This window comes from Myxine glutinosa, chromosome 9 (assembly GCF_964187855.1).
Source record: "Myxine glutinosa chromosome 9, kmMyxGlut1.1, whole genome shotgun sequence".
Classification (NCBI taxonomy): Eukaryota; Metazoa; Chordata; class Myxini; order Myxiniformes; family Myxinidae; genus Myxine; species Myxine glutinosa.
Window position 1 is genome coordinate 96,487,587 of NC_136269.1, and position 20,648 is coordinate 96,508,234.

Here is a 20,648-nt window from a genome sequence, read left to right on the forward strand (position 1 = left end):
GGAAAAAATGAATTTAAACGATTTCAGCATAAGGCTGCAACATAACAAAATGTGAAAAAAGTGAAAGGGTCTGAATACTTTCTGAATGCACTGTACAGTAATAAATAGATGGCCGATTTATGCAATACACCTGCATAGCAGTATGTATTCATTTCTGGAGAGCAGTATTTATTTTTGGAAATTATGCATTCGAAATGTACGGAATGTTTCCTGATCACGAGGTGTGTTAATTGATTCCACTCAAATGAAACAGGTAAAACTCAAAACCTGCAAAATACCTTTGATGGAGCAACGACTGATTTTGGATCCATTGGTCTGGCTTTCTACAGTGGACTGTGGGCATACGATGGATGGTGGGCACACACAATATTCTAGTAAACTGAAAAAAAAAATTTGGACCACAAATGAAATGTATATTTTGAATTGCCATTGATATACAATGCTGTATACTCCAGTGTTAGTGTATGGGGGGAACCACGACATAATATATAACATTACAAACAAAACTCTCAAAAAGTAAACAGCTGATATAGCCAATGTCACAACTTTCGTTCAATTCATTTTACGTACAAAATGTACCAGTTAAAATGACATTGTATCAAATTGTACAATGTCCCAAAATGTACCAGTAAGGTGTTTTACCCTCTATTTTTATTGTACACAATCCAAATATTTATGCATATATAAATGGCAATTATCATACTTGACAAGCAAAAAACATTTTGACCTTGGGTGTACAGATTTGAAACATGCACAAAATGATGGTGATGGTGGTGGCTCCAATAAGTTATTTTCCCCAAGGTCAACAGCCATATTTGTCTGACATCAAGCCCTATATTGTCTGTGTGTGAGAATGGTGATTGTGTTATTTGTGTGTGATAACTCCTCCATGAGCCTCAGAAACTGTCGGGGAAAATTAAGATTACGTGAGAGGTCATGCAAGGTGTGTGCTCACACAGTCCAACAATCCCCACCCATGGGGCTTCAAATGGTGATTGGCCATTGTGACAGCAGGGCAGGTATGTTCATGCCACCCAAACTAGCAGCCCTTGCTATCTATTCTCACCAATGGCAGGAATGATAGTGTTGTGGAAATGACTCCTTGGGGTTATTATTGCTTAGTATAGTTTAGTTGGCTTATTAGTCCCTTACCGGTTTCACCCGAGGGGACTATAAGTTTGTTCTCCATCTGTCTGTCCGTCTGTCTGTCTGTCCTACCTGTGGTTTTTCAAACTTTTTTCCCATACCCTTTAACATATTCAACTGAAACTTGGTGCATTCCTTTAATATGATAAGTTACAAAACAAGTTCGACTTTCAGGGCGTTTCGTCAATTTTTTCACCGAGTTATGCCATTTTTGGTGTTAGAAAATATCACATCGGTAGGGGAAATGTATGGCAAAGCAATTATCGCTTTTGTTAATGAATGTCTTCGAGTAAGCGTAAAGTAATTAATTGTGATATTAGATATGCGTCATTATATGTAATAGATAGACGATGTCCACCCCGCCTCATGTCAGTTTCTAAAATCACCATCCCTGCGAGTCCTCGTTTTATGTACGGTACTGCCCTTTGTAAATCAGTGTTTATGTTCTTTTTAGAGTTTTGCTGGGCAGTCGGCACTACTTTAGGCATGGAAACAGCTTCGTTCCTGCTCGAGGGAAGGGGGAGGACCTTTTTCCCGAGATCCAAGTCATGAGGGGCAGACCTCCCCCACATCAAACAGGAACCTCAACAAATGGTGTGAGGGGAGGGGTGCAGCGCGTCATGAGTGACGCACAGGCCGGAGGCTTTAAAAAGCATGGATGAGCAGAAATCAGGAGAACCAAACTTGCAAAAATTCAAAGATTCCAATAAACATTTGTACAACCCCTTCCGACAGACTGCATCCCCCGGTGGATGCCACAAGACACAACCTTACCTGCGGGGCCATCCCAATGCACTCCAAATTTCCACGAGCCCTGTCTGGTGTTACAGGTGAGTGATGGCTCAGTGGATTTCGCCCACATTCATCAACACAAACCCATAAACATTCATACACATTCCAAAAATCATCACAACACTAAATCATCACAAACACACACTTCACCCCCCCTTCCCCCCCTCCCCCCCCCCCACAGGACCATGTTATATAGGTGTCATACACATGTGCGTGCGTTTCTACTAGGCAGCGGGGAGGTACCACACAAGTAAGATGGTGGGGGCGCATCAGGCTGTGGTGCCCACAGTCCCAAAACAAGTCACCCGACTTACAACTTCTTCGCCCCCCCCCCCCCTTACCTCTTGGCCCCATGACAGCCAAGCAGCACCTTATGCTGTCAACCCACCGGTAGGGGTCTCCACACACCAGGCTCCGTTTCCTCAGGCTTCCTTGCAGCCTCACGGGTCGCCGGGAGTCTCTCACCCCAGGGCGCCCAACAGACCCCACCACCGACGGACTCCAATTTCCAGATACTACTGGCTGCAGGGGTAATCACTGCAGAGAAGAGCTGCAGTCATCGCTCCTCCAGAGCTTGATCCGTACTTGGACACACACACCTTCCCCACCCACAAAATCCACAAAACCTTTCCTAGCCCACTGCCATTCAATTCTCCACCACGTATTCTCAAAAGATGGTACAAAAGAGTTTTTGCCATGGCCTGCTTCCATCATGTGAAATCCCTAGTCACATTTAATCAATACCTTTCAAAACACAATAATCATCACTCATTCTCAGTTTCCATTTCCATCCTCTCGACCACACAAAAACACAAAACCTCTACACGTAAACAAACGCCACCCACAAGACACGGTGTGGCACACATTTCATCCCCTCACCGGCCATGCCATCACTCTCACCCGCCCCCTACTCCAAATTACATGTCCCCAATTTCTCAAGCAAGTAATGAACCCTGGGACAGTAAACATCAAGGCCTTACCTCGACCTTGATATGCAGGTATTTGCCGGTTCGTCGGGTCCAAAGTGCCATCCACCCTACAGAATCCCAAAATTTATTCCATTGGGCCTACCAATCTCACCAAATTGCCTTTTGTCCCATGGTACCAGCAGGTATGTGGATCCCCCTCCAATGATGACTATCACTACACTACTACATGTGGCTACGACAGCTCGGCACCTCTACTGTGCAAGGGCCATCGGGACAAGCTGAGCATCCGAAACGTCAACATGGCCCATGAGTGTCCATAAGGGTGCGACCCACCATCTATCCTTCGGCCCCCCTGCGAGGAACACAGCTGCTCTAGCCCCAGCTGGCCAATGTTGTGAACACCTGCTGCCCACAAACATGACCATTCCCCAAAAACCTCGGCCCTGGGGGCAGCGGTCGCAGTGCGTGGCATCCACATCACGTCACCTGCACCACCCACATCGCCCAGTCCATCGCCCTGCACCGCCCAGTCCACACAACTGCAGCCCCCAGTGCCCACCCACACTTGACCATGCCAAGGTCCAGCAGACAGCCATGTTCCACCAGGAGACTCACCCAGAAGACATGGTCCGCACACCTCGGACACCCATAGCACCACGTTGACCTCCAGACTACCCAACTACATCTCCACACCCTGCGTCCCAAATATCAGCGCAGTCGCCCCCATGACCAGTTGAAGGCTGTGTCCTTCTACCCTATCAATTTTATCCCAGCCTCCAGCACTTTGGTCTAACACACCTGGATCAATAATGGTGCCACTGGTTTCAGTGACCACCATTCCCTCACACAAAATTCACCCTTAATTTTACATCTAACCCTCAGATTATCCGTGACAAATATTTTTTCACATTTTACTAATCTCACCAAAGAAGGGTGCTTTTCCATACACATGCCAGCCGAGCATGGCCAGTATGCTCGGCTCGTTACACATTCAGATTAATCAAACCCATGGCTCACTTCCCAAGCCGAGAGTCCACAAATCACAACAGATCATCTGTGGAAGATCATTCTCACACCATCATGTTCCACAGATGCCCAAATGGTTGTCCGGTGGGCTATAATCATTCCTGTCCATGCGGTTCGACCCACGTCCATAGACCAGCACAGCATGGCAGGTCACCATATGCTGGCTGTCCCAGAGCTCAGGGAGAGGCTGTCAGGCAGCTTGCACGGGCTGTCACCACATCAGGATCATGGTGGCCGTCCGTGGTGCTGCCACCAAAGCGCGACCTACAACACCTCCCCCTAGTGGTCCTCATTATACGCCATCCCTGGCCTGTGAGAAACCACCTCGGACGCCCTGGAGGTCCTAACCCCCACCAGGGTCCAGTGACCCTGCCGGGCCGAGCCACCCGCTCAGGCGGCGCCCCAATGGACAAAAGATGCAACACTCCACCAGACCCCCCCGTGGGGCCCAGGTCGTACCATGACACCCATGGTCGGACCCCACGTCCATATCTCGCCAGCACAGCCCCAGCTGGGCTGGCATAACCAAATTCCCAAAGGGGCAAGTTTTCCCCGAGGCCATCCCCAATGACCTCTCCTGGTCCGCATTCCGCAGCCTGGGGACCAACTCCCACCAAGGCTGTTCCAAATCCAATCCCCATTTAAATATCAATTCTTTTTCCTTTTCAAAATTTCTCTCTCATGCCAAACCACAGCTGCGGGTAACAACCCCCTCCTCGGGGTGTTCTGCCCCTCCCTGCAGCTGTTCCACATTCCCTATGGGGCCCAGTTTTACCGAGGATCTATTTCCCGATTCTCTCATATCCAAATCCAGTTCCGAGCCCAAACACTCCCCCTGCTGGGTATTTAATTTCGGAGCCTCTGGTGCCCAATCAGTTTGTGGTGAGGATCCCCTCGGTCACCTCAACCTCATCAACCGACCGACTCACCTCAACCCCCAAGCTCCCTTGGACCTGGTCAACGTCCTCCCCAATGGTATTGTCCCAGGTATCCAGCCGCTCCTGTCCACATACATTGTCATCATCACCCCCAATCAGTTCTGGCCCCCACGGGCCTTTATCAATAAATGTCTGGTTCCATTACCCAGACCCCCCCAATACGTCTACCCCCTCTTGCTCTGCACAACTGCCCTGGTGCAGCGCAATTCCAAATTCATCCCCCTGCTGGTGTGTTGCGGCATCCACTCGGTCCCAATAACCTTCCAGGCCTCCCTGTAACAAACATTCCCCATTTAAATTTGATTCTCCCCTATTTACATTCGAACACTCCCCATTTACCTCCAAACGTGCCACCTCCCGTTTTAAATTTAATTCAAATCCCGTTGTAATGCCCTGCTCTTGTGCATCACGCACATCAGCTTGGGCTGCACACTCTTCTATTCCATTTATTAATTCTCCCCGTTTTGCTTCAAATTCTGCCACACTTGGTGTCTTCTGTGCCCCCAGCGGCACCATTCTTTTGTTTTTCCTTCAATTCCCTCGCCCGTCCCGCAATTTTTTTGGTTTGAGCATTAACCTGCTCATTCATTCCCTTCACATCTCCCTTCAATTCCCTTTTCATTCCCCTCATTTCGTCCTTCAATTCATTCCTTTGGGAATCCATTTTGTTATTCAGTCGCTCCTTCATTCCCTTCATAAAATTTATCATCTTGGCCTGGAAAGCAATCCGGTCTGTCTCTTGACCCGATCGCTCCACAGCGGGGGAGGTTCCACCACTATTCTCAACTCCCCTTGTCTTCGGCCTACTTCCAAAGCCTTCAGCATCCCAAACCCGCTCGGCCATCTCACTCGCTTCTGCCATCCGCGGTGAGAAAATAGTTCCCCACGCGTATATTTTTTCTCAAAAAAAATATATATATTTAAATTTTTCTAAAACGCGATGTTGCACTTCGTACACCCCAATAAACTACAACATTTGACACCCCGGTACTATGACTACCTCCGACTCTACAAGGGAAAGACAATCGTTAAAAAAAAATTTGAATACCGAAAGCTGAGCGCAATTTGCCCTCAGCTGGTGTCGAACTCGCAACCTTCGGACACTGAGTGTCCGCGAGGCTCGAAGCCCAACTGCCTGACACCAAATGTCGTGTTCCTTGCGATTAAAACCAGGAAACAGATTAGCCGAGCAAGCTTTAACTCCGAAGGCGTTCAGTTCAAATATGGCAAAGTTCATGCACGCGGGGAGGGAGGAGGGTCAGGAGGAGGAGGATGAGGATGTTGAAACTAACTTCCCTCACGGATCCCGCCGGCAGTCTTCAAACCTGTGGAAATTAACTCAAGCGAAAACCGATGTAAAATGTACAGGGTAAAATAATGAAAAGATTTATTCTAACGGAATGCCGGGACAAGAGAAACACGACAATGAAACTAAAACCTCATTTGGGATCCCACACACCAGACTTACATACTACAGACGAAGTAAAGGAATGAAAATAAATGTGTAAGTTATCGTGCACTCAGCTCAATTGGCGCATTGACAGCGATCGTCCAGTCCGAGCGCGCATGGGCGGGAAGTAGGCCTCAATCCGCCTCGTTCATGCACTGCTAGGCCTCACCGGGTGTCCCGCTCACCCCGGCCTTGTGGTGTTCCAGCGGCCGCCCTCGTCCATGCGCAATCGCTTGCAATGTCCGGAACCAAGAGGAGAGAGTCGATGGTGGAGGAAGGCGTAAGGGGCAATTGAGAGAGAAGGCAAGAGAGTCCAAGGCAAGGAGAAGGACGACGTCCGGGCAACGAAGGTTGCCAGAATGAGAGAGGGTTGGGGGGATGGGGGAGGGGAGAGGAGAGAGAAAATGGTGGGCACACTCCTTTTTTATAATCTCCCCTTGGCCAATCAGCTGGCTCCTTCTTGCCTCTGGTCTTCAGCTGCGTCCCGATTGGCCCTCCCGACCATTGGTGTGATCTCCCCATCAACCCCTCGACCAATCCATCGTGAGGTGGGCATGGCATCAGCCGGCCTGAACATTGTTTTATCGCCATGTTGGTGCAATGCGTGGGCGCTTCCTGCCTGCACTACTCTTCTTCCGGTGAGTTTTGTTGTGGGGGGGATTTAATTAGTGCGTGTGGTGCTATTGAGCCTTTCCTGGTGTCTATGTGTAGTGCCATTAGGGACAAAGGATAGATCACAGAGGTTTGACTAACAAGGTAGTAGTTAACATGATCCCTAGAACTAGCTAACACAAGGCCATCCTCATATAATCACAAATATACAAACTTAATCAGACATCCGGGCTAGACAGGTCCTCCCTCTACTTATGTACATCGAGATGGTTCTTCTTCATGACAGTTGGAGCATGATACCTACACAGATCTACCTGATCTATATATCACTCTACCCCAAAATTCATAACAATATATGTATATATATATATATATGTATATATATATATATATATATATATATATATATATATATATATATATATATATATATACATACATATATATATATATACATACATATATATATATATATATATACATATATATATATACATATATATATATATATATATACATATATATATATATATATATATATACATATATATATATATATATATATATACATATATATATATATATATATATATATATACATATATATATATATATATATACACATATATATATATATATATATATATATATACATACATATATATATATATATATACATACACATATATATATATATATATATATATATATATATATACATACACATATATATACAGACTTGGCATTTAATATGGAATATATATTTTTTCTTGACTTGGGTTTACTTTCTTAACTCTGTATATCAATCTGGTGAGTTTCTTTTACACTTTGCAACAGGATTATATCACAGGTGGCGTGGCAAAATGTACGGACAGGTGCATTTGATGATTGGCTTCACAGTCGGGTATACAAGGGTTGTTGCATTCCGTATTCGTGGAAAACAACTGCTGCACGTCTCCAAAAGTTATTGCCGCTTCCTCTGGAGATAGTCCGTCAACTCGACAATGCTGTTTGTCATGGAGTGGTGGCTTTACGAAATTACGGCATGAAACAGCGTGCTATTGCTGCTCGGCAGTATGGCCTCACTCAAGGTCAGGTGTCAAAGATCCTGAAACGAAATGCTCAGAGGGGTGTCCCTACTCCAATACCGAGGCCAGGATGTCCCCGCAGAACCACAAGGAGGGATGATCGCCAGCTGCACCGGTTAGTCCGCAATGGCCATACCAAGTCAGCTAATCGGCTTAGGGCTGAGTGGCAGCAACTGACAAATGTGCCTGTATCCAGAAGGCTAGTCAACCAACGATTGGTTCAAGCAGGCTATTGTGCCAGGCGTCCCCTGAGAAAGCCACGCCTGACCAGACAACACCGCCAGCACCGATTGCAGTGGGCCAGAGAGCACCGTCAATGGCAGCCAGGACACTGGAATCACGTGATCTTCAGTGACGAGTCTAGATTTCTGGTCTATCGTCAAGATGGCCGCGTCCGAGTGCGCAGACAAGTGCATGAAGCCTACAACAAAGATTGTATAGTGCCAAGAGTCCAAGCTGGAGGTGGTGGGGTGACCGTTTGGGCTGCTTTTCATGCAGGGGGCAAAACTGACATGGTTGTTCTGAATGGAAACCTGAACCAGTTCAAGTACAGGCCCATTCTAGAAGAAACATTGCTTCCATTTGCTCGTGCAACCTTTCGAGGAAACTTTGGCTTCCAAGATGACAATGCACGGCCTCATTGTGCTCGCATGATCCAACACTTTGTTGCTGACCGTGGTGTAGAGCATATGGAGTGGCCTGCCATGTCCCCGGATATGAATCCGATAGAGAACTTGTGGGCAGAATTATCGCGTCAAATCGACCACTTGGACCAGCAGCCGACCTCTGTGCGTGAATTGCAGCAGGCTATTATCACTGCATGGCAAGCGATTCCTGTCCAAACCTTGGCAAATCTCGTGAACAGCATGCCTCAACGTGTACGTGCTCTCCTGAATGCTCGTGGGGGTTACACGAAGTACTGAACTGTAATTTTGCTGTCCGTAATCCCAGTCGTAATTTAACTTTTGTTTTTGTTAAAAAAGATTTTTGGCTAATGTGCAAAATGAAGAGATACTTCTGGAAAACGCACAGAGTTTAACACAGTACTGTCCATGAATTGAGTTCGATATCAGTTTACATCACTTTCAAGGATCTATTTATTTGCTTCGAAATGTCAAATGTGGTTTTTGTTTCTTTTAAAGGTCACATTAACAAAATCCAGAATAATTTCAACATAATTCCAATGAACTTTTGGTTCTAAGTCATGTTGAAAAGTAAGTTCACCCCCACAAAAAAAATATTCCATATTAAATGCCAAGTCTGTAAATATATATATACATATATACATATATATATATATATATATATATATATATATATATATATATATATATATATATATATATATATATATATATATATATATATATATATATATATATATATACATACATATATGTATATATATATATATATATATATATGTATATATATATGTTTATATATATATATGTATATATATATATATGTTTATATATATATGTATATATATATATATATATATATATTGTTGTAGGTGACGGGTCGCGCCTCCCGGCACGGCCGTCCCACGGGTGCAACGCCGGCTGGTTCGACACAGATCTCGGGTTACGCGCCTCTATCGCGATACCAAATTACACCTGTGCCTTGCCAGTTGGGGAGACACCCGTCGCTACAGGTTGGGTTTTGTCAGAGACCGAGCGAAGTCTGCCGCAACCTGTAGCCAGCTTGGTTTTAATTACAAATCGAGCGGATTGCTCTTCAATGCGACACAGATGAATGCAGTGCGGCAACTTCCATACGAATCAACCAGATTTAATGGAGGAACATTAGGGAGCTACAAATAATTCAACTATGAGTAATAACCCGCTCTTATCTAGGGAGCTACAATTAAGGGTTTCGCGGGGTGACCCTAACGAGATAAACCTTAGGCCTGGACAACATTCATACAAGACAGGGGGTACTTGGTGGTGTTGATGGACGAGAGGTGAAGATGTGAAAAGGGCGAATGCAGCTCGTAACAAGCCGATGTCGCCGGATTCGAAGGCCCCGCTTGGGCCTGCAGTCTGCCAAATGGCGGCCCGCCCTCTTATCGGCCACGCATCAAGCGTCGCGAAATGGCGGCCACCCGCTCTCCTTATCGGCCACGCGATCAGCACGATTTTCCGTTTCTCCCGCTCAATCACGCACGGAGAGAGCTCTCCGGCAGGAACCCGCCACGAAGGCCTGTCCACACGCCATCCGCGCATGCGTCTTTCCGCCTCCTTCCTCGCCCGTGCTCAACGACTACTCGAAGCGCCGCTTCCGGTTTTTGACGGCGCTTGTCGTTTTTGCCCGCTCAATCGCGCTTTCTCACGTCAATCCATTGCCTCGATCATGGCATTGCAACCGAGGCCGGTCTTAATGGAACTTGCACCTTGTTTGATTGTCAAGATGTAATTAAAAGGGAACCGTCTCTTGTACACCACCAATGCACCACACAAAACAGCCTGCTACACCTTCCGACACAAAACTACCATCCCAGTACAGACGATCTATGGTAAACATACATCTAAGAGGGGACCTGAACTAATTCTATATTTAATAAACCACTAAGGGCCATTTCCGCAACACTACCCCCACCTTTCTCCCGAGGCTCTCCCGAGCCTCCACTAGGGGCAGCCCGCGGGAATGGCCCTGTCTAACGTACAGCACAAATCTCCCATTTACTCTAACCCACAACATTGCAAGCACTTAACTCCAAGAAGCAAAGTATCAGTAAGATTGGCATGTCCCTATCCTAGTGTGTCGGATCACTAATCTAACAAACACATCCACACTCTATGCACAATACTTAACATTCTAATTATGCATTTGCGCAGGAGGGCATTCAATGTTACTTTCAACACCAATATTCACATCGGAGCAAGACATTCAGAGTTTCAAAGCTTCTTGACGTGTTTGCTCCTTCACGCCTCCTCCCGGCAGTGTTGTGTCTTCACCCCAGAGGGGTTTCCTTACTTCGTGGCCTTATTGGCCTCTCACCAGGTGAGTTCAGTCGGCCCAGTGGCCTAATCTCACAAAGAGTCCTTCGGCCCACTGAGCCCACAAGACGGCATGAATCTTCGGCTGCAACAGCCCGCAAAAGCACTTTGGCCTCCATGGCCCACAAAAATGCTTCGGCCCACATGGCACACAAAAATGATCCGGCCACATGGCCTACAAAATGCTCCGGTCACATGGCCCACAACCGAGCAGCAGCAGGCAACAAGCCCTGCCTTGGACAGCAGGTGGCACAGTTCTATCGATGGTAAGCAAATGCAGTCTGGAGGCATTCTTGAGGGTGCAAGTGGGGGTGATGACCTCAGCCCAGGCAAAATGAAGAGTACCCTTAACCTTCCTTGCCTGACTTATCTTGGTACGACTTGTTTTGGTATGGTCTTTTTTAAAAGTCCTTTCACTTTTTAGCTGACAGGATGGTGTGCTTCTTAATCAATTGTTATCTGTGTGCTCATGACACACTGGTGGCTTCTCTGGCACTTGGAGAGGGCGACCGAACCTGGCCCTTGTTCACAACTTTCCCATCAACACGACTCGTACCAGGTGTCACACATGAATGGTGCGGAGGAGAGTTCATCGAACCTAACCTTTTACTTGAAGCTCTAACCAATGGCACAAACCCTGCCATTGCCACAATGATCCTAATGACCCATTTTTTCCAACCTGGCACACTGTTCCATTCTTTTAAACCTGGGCAAGGCCCTTATTTGTCTCTTTTTCTTCACTTGGTGGTGCCAGGCATAACTCATTGGCTGGGGAGTGTGACTACAACTAGGCCTCTTTGCCTGCTTCCAATAGGTGGTGGGGGACACCCAGCGACCTCGGGGTTCACCTGAGCGCGCCTCTGGCGCTCCTAAATAAGGGGTGGCTCTCTAGCCCCCACACTGTGCTCTCCAAGCACTCTAACCGGGTGGCTCTCTAGCCCCCGCACTGTGCTCTCTTAGCACTCTAAACCCTACTGTCTGGTGTCCCCTCCCGACTCACCAACTTCCAATACCATGTCACACTCCCAGCCAGTACCACCATACCTTGGCTGCACCTACCCCTAGCAGTCCGCCTGCACAATGGAACAGCAGCCAGAATCCACGTCAAATCCACTAAGTCCCCCTAACCTACACTCACTTGGTTAGGAGACTCCTACCAACAGGGTACATTGTTCGCACTCACTCTCCTCATTCACACAATCACGCCATTCATCCCAAACACCTTCGTCATTCATTCCACAGTGCCACACACCCAGTCCACAACACCATCCAACACCTTCCACTTTTTGCAGGGGTGTTTAACTTTGCAGGGGATGTCATGTCCCCACTATTTCTCTCACTTTTTTTTTTTTTTTTTTTTTTTTAAATAGTCACGCACATCCACTTGTGCCACTCTTGTCTCTTGTCAGTCTCTCAATTTGCAATCTCTCTCGATATTATTTTCAGTCAAGAATTCCCTTTTTTTTTCTTTTTTTTCTTTCCAATCTGGCCTGCTTCTGTGGCTCATTGGAAAGGGAGTGAGGGAAGGAATCCCTCATTACCCCTTACATGGCCCCGCCGCCTTTCCGCCACGGCTCATAAGGGTCACGTCTCAATTGGGGTCGTGGTCCACCCCCTCCTTTTCTCCAGGGTTCGCGGAAGTCAGGTAGACCCCACTTGGGGGAGCGGCCTCCCCCTCTTCTCTTTAATTCCCTGAAGACAGGTAAATCCCATTTAGCTAGCCGAACCCCTCGTGTCCTCAGAGAGGTCCGATGACCAAGGGACACCTGGCGGTGTCGTTGCTGGGCCCCTCTTGTTCGAAAATGGGTCCAGGGAGTATGTGACGCATGCCAACGCCGCCTGCTACGCATCTGCGCTCTACCTCGAAGTTCCTGTGAAGCTGAGGGAGAAATTACAATCCCCTTTCTAAAGCCTGCTCCTGGTGGAATTTCTATTTCCCCTTGCACCTCGAACCTATTTCCTACGTCACCACTCATTCCATGCTCCGCACTCACACACGTTTCGGCCTTGACAGCACACCCCGGTGCTGTAAACTGGACTATGGGCTCACAGCATTCATCCACAGGCATTCCATCCACACATTCAGGTGTCACGCATACGTGCACCCCATCGGACGGAGTCTCTTGATTAACATCAAATCCAATTGCGAACTTAAGCTCATCGTCCGCACCATGTATGCAGATGCCCACGTACCTGCTTCGTTCCAAAGTCACATCGGTCCGGTCGCTCATCATTGGTTCGCCAAACTCCTCTGGGCCTGTCAGCTTCACTTGCTGGACCTGCTCAAAATGTGTTTCATGAGTCAACAACCCCGTATACTCCCTCCATGTCTCCATCACCAGGGTTTGCTCCAATTGTTGTTTCATTCGACGAGTGATGCCAATCAAGTCCTGCACCACTAACATTCCTCCCTGTGATGACGTCACACATCCCACATTATTGTGCTGCCCTACTTCCTGGCTCCATTTTCTTTCCCAGTTGAGTCGTTCTTCCTCTCTGAGCCTTTTTAGTTGTTCGTTACCTTTCCGGAGTCTTTCCATCTCTGCGGACTCCACCCTTGCTTTCTCCTTTAATTGGTCAATTTCCGATTCATATTCCTCTTGTTTCTTATGCCACCGTCCCTCTTGTGCTTCATTCTCCAACCTCGTCGTTTCTCTCAATTGATTGATTTCCTTTTCCTGCTTCATTCGTTGTTCTTTCATTACACGTTCATCCATCTCATTCTTTGACCTTGCTTTGGCTTCTGCCTGTTCGATCTGCACAGTGTAGTTCCTTTTTAGTTGATCAATTTCAAATTCATATTCTTTTTGTTTCGTATCCCATCGTCTCTTTTGTTCTTCATTCTCCAATCTCGTCGTTTCTCTCAATTGATTGATTTCCTTCTCCTGCTTCATTCGTTGTTCTTTCATTACCCTTTCATCCATGTCATTCTTTAACCTGGCTTTGGCTTCCATCTGTTCAATCTGCACAGTGTGGTTCCTTAACATTTCACTCTCCATCCTCTCTTTTTCCTCACTTATCTCCTCTACTCTTTCGCATGCTTCCTCTCTCCTTTTGTCCATCCTCTTCCCGTATTCCTTGCTACTTTCCATTTGACGTGCCAGTTCATTTCCTCTGTACTCTGATTCCCGAAACTGGCTTGATTTCTCAGACAATTCTCCCTTCAGTTGTTCCAATTCCAATTTGAGAATCCGTGCTCGTTCCCATCTGGAATCTGTGTTGTCTCGCAATGCGCCGGCCAAGGCCATTTCCGTCCAGTGAATTCGTTCCTGTGCATCGACCAATTGTTGTGACTCCCTTTGCTCCTCATTTTCCTGAACCTCACTTGCCTGCTGTAGTGCCTCATGCAATTTCGTGTGTAACTCCCCAATATAATCGTCCTTACACTCCACCTGCTCCCAGGCATCGTCCAATCGTGCATGAAGCTCGTTAATGTACGCATTGTCGTCCTGCTTATTTTGCCATGACGCATGCTGTGACCACGTGGTTTGGATCGGTGGGTGGGAGCGTTTTCTTCGTGATGTGCGGCTCGTTGCACTCTTAATACCGATTCTCTCCCACCTCGTGTCACGCTGCTGAGCCGCGCAGCCATTTTGCGACTCCATCTTCCTTTATAAATTACGAAGTTTGACACCCAATCCACTCAAAATAAAAATGAAACCAAATTTGGAATTTGCGAGCGACGTGTGTTTTTTTTTTTTTTTTTTACGCGCCTCTCACAATCGATGTTCGGGGTGCGAAATGCACCCCAGGTCCAAATCCCACGCCTGACACCAGTGTTGTAGGTGACGGGTCGCGCCTCCCGGCACGGCCGTCCCACGGGTGCAACGCCGGCTGGTTCGACACAGATCTCGGGTTACGCGCCTCTATCGCGATACCAAATTACACCTGTGCCTTGCCAGTTGGGGAGACACCCGTCGCTACAGGTTGGGTTTTGTCAGAGACCGAGCGAAGTCTGCCGCAACCTGTAGCCAGCTTGGTTTTAATTACAAATCGAGCGGATTGCTCTTCAATGCGACACAGATGAATGCAGTGCGGCAACTTCCATACGAATCAACCAGATTTAATGGGGGAACATTAGGGTACACAAAACAAGCAAGGCGTTCATGATAACATTATAATTCAACTATGAGTAATAACCCGCTCTTATCTAGGGAGCTACAATTAAGGGTTTCGCGGGGTGACCCTAACGAGATAAACCTTAGGCCTGGACAACATTCATACAAGACAGGGGGTACTTGGTGGTGTTGATGGACGAGAGGTGAAGATGTGAAAAGGGCGAATGCAGCTCGTAACAAGCCGATGTCGCCGGATTCGAAGGCCCCGCTTGGGCCTGCAGTCTGCCAAATGGCGGCCCGCCCTCTTATCGGCCACGCATCAAGCGTCGCGAAATGGCGGCCACCCGCTCTCTTTATCGGCCACGCGATCAGCACGATTTTCCGTTTCTCCCGCTCAATCACGCACGGAGAGAGCTCTCCGGCAGGAACCCGCCACGAAGGCCTGTCCACACGCCATCCGCGCATGCGTCTTTCCGCCTCCTTCGTCCTTCCTCGCCAGTGCTCAGCGACTACTCGAAGCGCCGCTTCCGGTTTTTGACGGCGCTTGTCGTTTTTGCCCGCTCAATCGCGCTTTCTCACGTCAATCCATTGCCTCGATCATGGCATTGCAACCGAGGCCGGTCTTAATGGAACTTGCACCTTGTTTGATTGTCAAGATGTAATTAAAAGGGAACCGTCTCTTGTACACCACCAATGCACCACACAAAACAGCCTGCTACACCTTCCGACACAAAACTACCATCCCAGTACAGACGATCTATGGTAAACATACATCTAAGAGGGGACCTGAACTAATTCTATATTTAATAAACCACTAAGGGCCATTTCCGCAACAATATATATATATATATATATATATATATATATATATATATATATATATATATATATATATATATATATATATATCTATATCTATATATATTGTTACAGACACGACTTTGATGTTAACGTGGGCCGAGCGGAATGGCCGTCGTGTCCGCACAAATTACCCGACTATACTCGACGTTGACTAATCGCGCTATGCTAGACCAATGAAGGAAAAAGAAGACACACGGCTGGAATTAATACGACACGACACCAGGGATACGGTTCTCAAAGGTTGTTATTACAATAATGCGGAAGGTTTAGATTACAGGGACAAGAGGGAAACATAGGAAGGTGGGCACTTAAACACACTTATATTAACCCCAACGGACGACAGATAAACGGGACAAGGCTCACTCACACGGGGTTTGATGCAAAGGACAGGCGGGTAGCGATCGCTCCAGGTGCACCTGGGCTCAGGGCAGGATCACGTACGGTCCAGTTTAAGAGATGCGGTGGAGGTATTGCAGCGCTCGAGGGGTGGCGACTTCTCTCTCCAGGCTGGGGGCGCATCTGACGTCACATCCGGCGCGGGGCCGCGTATATCCGGCGGGGAGTGACACGCCCTCGGCTCGTTAGCTCCGCCCCAGATGGAATCGGCACGTTGCTTCTCATTGGGTGCGTGGGGGGGTTACTGGCTCCGCCCCTGACGAGGAGCTGACAGCCAGCCCCTTCGGGGTAACGCCGTGGAGCGTATGGTCATGGCGGGTAACCGAGCCGGTGTGAGGACGCACACTCCCCGCCCCTCTGTTGTTGTAGTCGTAGTTGTAGTTGTAATTGTTGTTGTAGTTGTTGTTATTGTTGTTGTTTGGGGAAGAAGATGGGAGGAGGTATGGGAAAGGTCCTAAACTCACTACTGATGCCATATAATCACATTCTGGTGCAACGAAGAGTCATAATTAATGGAAACGAGGCCTTAACTGACATAGATTAAGAATAACTAGGAAGATGTCCGAAAGTTGGCTACGGGTGGTGCGGTGGACCTGGGCACGACATTTAATGGGGGAATAAGGGGAAGGTCGGCTCTACTGATTGTTATTTACATGCAATGGGACTAGGGAATGGGGGATTGGGGAAAGTTGGGGAGTATTGGAGAAAATAGGGGAATATTTACAAGCGGATATGGAGGCCAAATTCCATATTCGCAACATTGCACCCTTCTCTACCCTCGGGGCGTCCCGACCCGATAAATTTTTACCTACTTTAGTGTGGCACGCAATGTAGTTCCCTCTACTATTAACTCTACCCTGAGTGCGACAGTTTTACAGATATTCACAAATGAGTAAATATGTCCCCCTGCGACGTTGCACCCTTCTCCTCACAGAAACACACCCACAGGATAACCGAATCCGGAAAGAATTCGCAAACTACACATACAGCCGGTAGGGAGCATTATTTACAAGACTACGCTGCTATTTACACTACGATCCAGGACCTGTTTTTGGAGGAACACATGCAGATGTTATGCATAGAGAGAGCGCGCGCTTGCCAACATCGATACACCAACCCACGAGTGCTCTGTGGCCGACGGCCTTTAATAACGTGCAGAGCACCCTTCCCGAGCATCAACAGCACCACCCCACCACCAATCGGTGCAGTCACCATTGTTCATTGGAATAAAAATAAATTCGACAACCCCTAACCCTGCAGGTGTCTCTTGCTCTTCTTGTGGTGCACTTGGTGGTAACTAAAAGTGGTTCACCTGTATGGCATAGGTGCCACGTTGACCCATAGGTCCATCCCCGGGTGGTGCTTGGCCGCAAACGAACTGCGGTCCATTGTGGGTGGCCACAAACATTGCGGTCCATATGGTGTATCGATCCCGGCAGCAAACAGCGAAAGTGCAGGCCCACAACTGCGCAGCCAGCACCTCTCTCTCCTCTCTCTCTACCCCAAAGCCAGATCCTCGGAGGTGGGAGACAAAAGAAGAAACAAGTGAGTAAGGTGGTAAGGGCGCAAAAGTGCACGCAATGTAAGGTGATGCACACTGGGGGCACATGGGAACCAGGTGAGACAGGTACGTTCCTATCGTACGCCCCCCCCCCCACCAGGTAACCTACATGGCCCCTCCCTTACCCCTTACTGCATCCACAAAACACAACACTACCCATAAACATCTACTTTACAAATCGACAAACATCCCTACTGTCTTCCCCGTTCCTCCCATAAACCAAATTCGTCTTCTCTCCCTCCTAACCAATCAAATTTGCCATTTTCAACTCTCATCAAAATTTGCCATCTCCAACTGCACATCAAAATTTGCCATCACCAATTCATCATCAGTCCCTCCTAAGGAGGGAGAGATGGAATCACCCCAATGTCTCATCCACGTCGTGATGCGTCTCACAAATCCACAGCAATCTCATTTCCTGCACACAGAACAAAGAAAACACAGGTGTGGAGTCATCATCATCACCACAGGTAAGTGGCTGCGTATGGTGCGACAGGTTCTTCAATCCTAACTATTTCCTAAATGACTTTAACAACTTTACACTACCCAGGGTCTTTCTCCGGCCAAACCATTGGCCCTCTTACACTATGGGTTCTAAAAACCAATTCCCATTGGCCAAACTGTGGTGCTCTTCAATTTGGGGTCTCACTCCCCCGATTCATCTCCCGGTGCCCTCGTACAATTTCTGGGCTGCGACGTGTACCTCTCCCAGTGGGTCTACCCACCTGCACACCTCCACCACTGCAGTTGCCTCCGAGCTTACCTGCTCCTTACCCTAACCTAACTACCTGGGGAAGGCCCACTGGCACTCTCCCCACTCGGTGCCCTCTCTGGCACTGGGCTACCCGGGTCCGTCCTCCGGATCCTCGGGCCCCATCCACAACTCTACCGGCTCCCAGAGCCCACCTGCGGCCTCACCTGGCCGACATCCTCACAGTGGTGGAGTGCCCAACCAACTACACACACTAACAGGCTACACGCCCAGCCATTTCCACAACACTAATGCACCCATTCACAACACCATTCTGCAACCGCACCACAAATGCCAATATCCAACCACAATTTACCTGCACCCTCTACCTAACACTTACACTACCCGCCCCGGGTACTCGTGAAAGGGGTCCACTCTTCCCCCATCCACACCTTCGCACCATGCACACCACTCCGTACCACTCACTCCAACTCTCTCCACACACCTGTACCTGCACACCTGTGCTCTCACACCTGGTGCCACCTGCACCCTTCTCTCCCCAAGCGCATTCGCGCTGATCCACACACTCACTACTCATACACTGCTCCACACACCTGTCCAGTTGCACACCTGTGCAATCACACCTGTTCAATTCTCACAAACACGGCATCATCTCAGCTAACTACTCCCTTCTGAAACTTGCGCTTCCCAGTCGTCCCTTTAAACTATTGCGCTCCCTCGTCATTATCATCCATACTAATCTACCTGCGTCCCCACTACAGGTATCAGTCACTAACTAATCTTAACGTTACCTAATGTCATCTTCTAGATCCCTACACACAATATCCTAACCCACCCGGGCTAGTTTTCACTGCCATACACCCCATAAGCTATTGCTCCTTTGCCCCCCACATGGGAAGGATGGTGGATTTGCCATCCCACCACATCGGGGGTCTCTCACTACCAATTTTGCACATCAAATTTCAACAAATCAAAAATTTGCCAATCATCTGCCAATCACTGTACCATTACCAATCATCACTCTGCCAATCCCTTGCCAATCATCAAATTTTGTCTTTCTCTAATTTTGGGTCCAAAACACTAACCTCATCACCCAGTCGACTCACTAATACCTCTCGGTGCGCCACTCCCTGTCCAAAGCCCGGCTTCGTGAAGCCAAGCAATGGATGCTGGTTGTTTTGTGCCAGCGGCTGGATGCATCCCGCATTCGGTGCAGGGAAGGAGGTTTACCCGGGCCGAGATCCCACGCACCATCTCGGCACGGAGCCATCCCATGGCTCGATCTCGGCCTGCCGGAATGCCTCACCAAAAAGTGGTCGCCATGACGACCCTTTCTATCGGGCTGCCCGCTCCGCCTAGTGGAGCACGGACGCGGCCGTTCAAAGCGAGGCCCAGCACGCACCGAGGGCCCGACTCGGCTATAAGTCGTTCTAAACTCTACCCCGTCTAACGTCGATGCTTCACCTGCATGCTTACATCCCGCAGCCCGTTCCTTGCTCACACATCCAGCCGTTTCCATGCTCCTCGTACCGTTCCTTACACACCTCGGTACACCCATTCCACTCACAGCCTTGGTCACACACCTGACCACCGAACACTTTGGCACACATTCGTTGGTCGCACACCTCACCAAAACACCTCTTCGCGCCCCCTCCTCAGTCACCTCCTCTGTGACAATCACAGGTGTGCTCTCATTCGCACACCCAACCACGTGCCTCACCACCAACTCCAGCGTGCATTCCCACTCACGCTCTACCATTCCAGGTGTGCATCCTTCCATCCCAGGTGTACATCCTCGCTCACCTGTCACAACTAACTCACGCTCCATGTCACTCTCACTACTTTCACCTCCATTCTTGACAGCGCACTCACCCTTACTCTTGACAGCGCAGTCTTTCCCCATGCACCTGTCCGTCACACACCTTTCTCGCGCACACTCTCCCGTTACACCCTCTGTAACACTCACCACAGGTGGCCACTCTTCCTTACTTCTGACAGCGCACTCTTTCCTCATGCACCTGTCCGTCACACACCTTTCTCGCGCACACTCCTGCGCACACTCTCCCGTCACACCCTC

At 48.3% G+C, this 20,648-nt stretch overlaps 1 protein-coding gene across 2 annotated transcripts in view; it reads left to right on the plus strand.

Annotated features, from left to right (window-relative positions):
• Positions 1-20,648, plus strand: part of SLC7A9 (solute carrier family 7 member 9) — a 94,133-nt gene that overhangs the window by 23,107 nt on the left and 50,378 nt on the right. For both annotated transcript variants that reach the window (XM_068128794.2, XM_068128793.2), the window contains one exon: positions 254-353. In XM_068128794.2, the coding sequence (XP_067984895.1) occupies positions 254-353 (100 nt within the window). The remainder of the gene's footprint in view (positions 1-253; positions 354-20,648) is intronic.